Source organism: Primulina tabacum, chromosome 17 (genome assembly GCF_025594145.1).
Source record: "Primulina tabacum isolate GXHZ01 chromosome 17, ASM2559414v2, whole genome shotgun sequence".
Classification (NCBI taxonomy): Eukaryota; Viridiplantae; Streptophyta; class Magnoliopsida; order Lamiales; family Gesneriaceae; genus Primulina; species Primulina tabacum.
The window spans coordinates 19079752-19084690 of record NC_134566.1 but is presented as its reverse complement, the minus strand read 5'-3'; the positions used below and the strand labels follow the sequence as shown (position 1 = coordinate 19084690).

At 43.6% G+C, this 4939-nt stretch overlaps 1 protein-coding gene and 1 non-coding gene across 2 annotated transcripts; one reads left to right on the top strand and one right to left on the bottom strand.

Annotated features, from left to right (window-relative positions):
* Positions 1-2374: 2374 nt before the first annotated feature.
* LOC142530560 (uncharacterized) lies at positions 2375-3272 on the bottom strand. The gene is made up of 2 exons (XM_075636390.1): positions 2740-3272; positions 2375-2678 (listed from the first exon to the last, which is right to left on the bottom strand). The coding sequence occupies exons 1-2, from the start codon at positions 3270-3272 to the stop codon at positions 2375-2377; spliced, it is 837 nt and encodes a 278-aa protein (XP_075492505.1).
* A 1000-nt stretch (positions 3273-4272) lies between these two features.
* On the top strand, positions 4273-4378 carry LOC142532091 (small nucleolar RNA R71). The gene has a single exon (XR_012816485.1). It is a non-coding gene; the product is annotated as a small nucleolar RNA R71 (small nucleolar RNA).
* Positions 4379-4939: the final 561 nt, after the last annotated feature.

Below are 4939 nucleotides of genomic sequence, written 5' to 3'. Positions count from 1 at the left end.
GAGGTAAGGGTTTGAGCTCAAGCGTCGGTGGCTCCTCGATGCTCGACTCTGGGGGGATCAAATCTCTGCGTTCTCCTAGGTCCTCCAGTCGCATCTTCATTGGCTTTCTCCATGGATGGTTGGCATTGAGATGTGCCACAATTTCAGTTTTTTCATCGTCCAATTCCTCTTCTCTCAACTCAGTAGTGATAGTGGCCTTCAAAGGGTCCCTTAAAAGCATCCTGCACATAGTGAGAAACAAGAGAGTCAAAAGCATCAATTCTAAAACAGCTATCAGAATGCAGTGTGTGCTTAAGTGCATTAAAGACATCAAAAGTAATCTCCTCCTCGCCCACTCGCAATCTCAACTTCCCTTCTTGTACATCAATCAGTGCCTTGCCAGTCGCAAGGAATGGTCTCCCCAAAATGAGGGTTATCTCTGTATCCTCCTCCATGTCGAGCACCACGAAATCGGAAGGAAAAATGAATTTGTCCACTTTCACTAGCACATCCTCAATCACTCCGCGGGGGTACTTGACAGATCTATCAGCCACTTGCAAGGACATCCTCGTCGGCTTTCACTAGCACATCCTCACGTACCTGAAACTCTAATTGATGACCTGATCTGACCATCTCAATCGATTTCTGAACTTTCTGATCAACTTTCTGAGCCGCTTTAATCTTCAAAATCAGCTCTGGTTCAGCTTGAATAGCATATAATCCCAACGGTCTACAATCTGTCTCAAATACCAATCCAGACAAACATCAGTCTTCAATCAAATTTGAAACACCTATTGTCGATAAGGATAAAGCACATACCTTTCGACTCAATGCATCAGCTGCTGCATTGGACTTCCCCGGATAGTATTTGATTTCACAATCAAAGTCTTTCAGTAAATCCATCCATCTTCGATGTCTCATATTCAGATCTGCTTGTGAAAACAGATACTTCAGGCTTTTGTGATCAGAATAGATTTCGAATTTCTCACCGTGCAGGTAGTGTCGCCATATCTTTAACGCAAAGACGATGGCTGCCAATTCAAGATCATGAATTGGATAACGAGATTCATGGGGTTTCAGCTGTCTCGAGGCATAAGCAATCACATGCCCTCGCTGTATCAAAACACAACCCAATCCTCGGTGATTTGCATCACAATAAACAACAAAATCACCAGTACCTGACGGGATAGTCAACACCGGAGCACTGATCAGTCTTTTCTTCAGCTCAACAAAGCTGGACTCACACTCCTCAGACCAAACAAATGGAGCATTCTTCTGAGTCAACTGTGTAATAGGTTTAGCAATAATGGAGAAATCTTTAATGAATCGTCGATAATATCCTGCTAAACCCATAAAGCTGCGTATCTCGGGCACTGATGTCGGTCTCGGCCAAGAAATCACGGCTTCAACCTTACTGGGATCCACTGATATACCGTCTCCGGATATAATATGCCCCAGAAATACAACCTGTCTCAACCAGAACTCGCATTTCGACAGTTTGGCATATAACTTCTCAGCCCTCAAAATTCGCAACACAGTTCTTAAATGCTTTGCATGCTCAATCATATTCTTCGAATAAATCAATATATCATCAATAAAAATGATCACGAAATCATCGAGATACTTCTGAAATACACGGTTTATCAGACCCATAAACACAGCTGGAGCGTTGGTCAAACCAAACGGCATGACAATAAACTCATAGTGTCCATACCGGGTCCTGAACGCTGTCTTCGAGATATCAGAATCCCTGACTCTCAGCTGATGATATCCAGATCTCAGATCGATCTTGGAATAAGTAGAAGAACCCTGCAAATGGTCAAACAAATCATCTATACGGGGCAATGGATATTTATTCTTTACTGTTGCTTTGTTCAGTTGCCGGTAATCAATGCAGAGTCTCATTGAACCGTCTTTCTTCCTCACAAACAACACGGGAGCACCTCAAGTAGATACACTCGGTCGGATGTATCCCTTGGCCAATAAATCCTCCAATTGATCCTTCAACTCTTTCAGTTCAGTCGGTGCCATTTTGTACGGAGCTCTAGAAATTGAAACTGTACCTGGCATCAATTCAATGCTGAAGTTTATCTCTCGAATCGAAGGCAATCCAGAAATCTCGTCTAGGAAGACATCAGCAAACTCACACACCACTGGCAAGTCCGCCAATGTTGGACTCGACTTCAGTAAATCAACTGAATATACAAGGAATCCTTCCGCTCCTTTCTGCAATAATCGAGTCATAGATAATACGGATATCAAAGGAATTCTGGCTCGAGAACCCTTACCGTAAAATTTCCACTCCTCAGTCATCTCAGGTCTGAATCTCACAATCTTGTTGAAACAATCAACTGTGGCTCTGTACTTGGTCAACATATCAATTCCGATAATACAGTCAAAATCTAGCATCTGTCAAAGCAGCAGAAATAATGACAGGCAATGTGTTATTCTTACCTAAGAATACGTACTTTAAGTGCGGAGGTAAGGGTTTGAGCTCAAGCGTCGGTGGCTCCTCGATGCTCGACTTTGGAGGGATCAAATCTCTGCGTTTTCCTAGGTCCTCCAGTCGCATCTTCATTGGCTTTCTCCATGGATGGTTGGCATTGAGATGTGCCACAATTTCAGTTTTTTCATCGTCCAATTCCTCTTCTCTCAACTCAGTAGTGATAGTGGCCTTCAAAGGGTCCCTTAAAAGCATCCTGCACATAGTGAGAAACAAGAGAGTCAAAAGCATCAATTCTAAAACAGCTATCAGAATGCAGTGTGTGCTTAAGTGCATTAAAGACATCAAAAGTAATCTCCTCCTCGCCCACTCGCAATCTCAACTTCCCTTCTTGTACATCAATCAGTGCCTTGCCAGTCGCAAGGAATGGTCTCCCCAAAATGAGGGGCATCTCTGTATCCTCCTCCATGTCGAGCACCACGAAATCGCCAGGAAAAATGAATTTGTCCACTTTCACTAGCACATCCTCAATCACTCCGCGGGGGTACTTGACAGATCTGTCAGCCAGTTGCAAGGACATCCTCGTCGGCTTAGGCTCTCCCAACCCAAGTTTCCTAAACACAGAAAATGGCATCAGATTAATACTTGCACCAAGATCACATAATGCTTTATGAAAAACAACATCACCAATCGTGCAAGGAATAGAGAAACTCCCTGGGTCTTTTAGCTTCGGTGGGATTTTGTTTTGCACCAAAGCGGAGCAATTTTCAGTTAAGTTCACTGTCATGTGATCCTCCAACTTCCTCTTATTATCCAATATGTCCTTCAAGAATTTAGCATAACTAGGCATTTGCATTAAAGCATCGACGAAGGGAATATTGATATGCAATTTTTTAAACACCTCAAGAAACTTACCGAATTGTGCATCTAGTTTTGCTTTTTTCAATGCTGCAGGGAAAGGTGGAGGAATAACAATTTTCGGTTGTGCAGTGGGTGCTAGTGTAGAGTTAGGAGACTTACCTTTAGATGTCGCAGTTTGCTCATCCAACGTTTGAGTTTTCTCTTTTTCCCTTGACTCCAAAACTTTCCCACTTTTCAACTCAATAGCCTTCACTTGCTCTTTTGGATTAGTCTCTGTGTTACTTGGCAAGGTGCCTTGTTCTCTACTCGCTATCATCTTCGCTAACTGACCAATCTGATTTTCAAGCCCCTTTATCGACGCATCCTGATTTTGAAGTCTAGTGTCAGTGGATGAAATAAACTTAGACATCATTTGCTCCAAGTTGGACTTTTCTTCTCTAGGAGGGTCAGATCTGTACATCGGTTGTTTGCCATATTGTTGTCCTCCTTGCGGTCGATTCTGACTGTTTTGAGCGCCCCATGAGAATTCTGGATGTTGCCTCTACCCAGGATTGTATGTGTTCGAATAAGGGTCATGCCTTGGGCGGTTTTGGACTCCCACTTGGTTCACTGGTGCCTCATTTTGCACAAAGAATGGATTGTAGTCTTGACAGTCCTTAGCATAGTGTTCCCCCCCACACTTTTCACAGAATATCTCTTGAAGACGCATCGCCGTGCCACCCACATTCAAGCCGTCTATTTTCCTGTTTAAAGCATCAAGTTGTGCAGTAATAACAGAAAAATCAGTTACCTGGTGCACTCCTGCACTTCTCCGCTGGTGGTTCCTGCCAGATTGAGGATGATAACTGCTAGCAGCCATCTCATCCAACAACTCATATCCTTCTTCCGCAGTCTTCCTCAAAAGGTTCCCACAAGCAGCAGCATCTATCATAGTACGGTTAGGAGTAAGCAAACCGTAATAAAATGTTTGAACGACTAACCCAAGTGGTAACTCGTGATGTGGGCATCTTCGTAGTAGGTCCTTGAAGCGTTCCCATGCCTCATATAAAGATTCCTGATCGAATTGAGTGAATGTTGTAATGTCTGCCCGCAGCTTCATGGTCTTGGAGGGAGGGAAGTATTTGATGAGAAATGCTTTCGCCATGTCCTCCCATGTAGCGATCGAACCTACAGGCAAACAATTTAACCACGCTTTAGCTTTATCACGTAAGGAGAAAGGAAATAAACGCAATCTAACAGCATCATCAGAAACTCCAGTGAATTTAAAAGTATCGCAGTTTTCAAGAAAATCCGCGATGTGCGTGTTTGGATCATCCACTGCAGTTCCTCCGAATTGGACTGTGTTCTGAATCATCTGGATTATGGCTGGCTTGATTTCAAAGTGATTTGCCCGCACGATAGGTCTCACAATGCTAGGGCGTGCACCCTCCAAAGAAGGTTGGGCATACTCCAGCATCGGTATGCGGCGTGGCATCTCGACTTGTCTATTTTCACGCTGTTTCTCCTCACGTTCTGGCTCGTGTCTCTCCATCAGTTCTTTAAGCCTCTGTTGTTGTCTTCTCCTGCGGAAGGTTATTTCAATTTCAGGATCAAACTCAAGCTCCACAGCAAGTGACTTTGGCATGCACTGGAAGAGATATCTGTAATAAAATATGA

Bases quoted from the DNA above. Each gene is read 5' to 3' on its own strand.
- LOC142530560 (XM_075636390.1), bottom strand. From the start codon at position 3,272: ATGCCTAGTTATGCTAAATTCTTGAAGGACATATTGGATAATAAGAGG. The intron at 2,679-2,739 runs GCATTCTGATAG...CACTATGTGCAG, and splicing joins AATGCACTTAAGCACACACT to GATGCTTTTAAGGGACCCTT.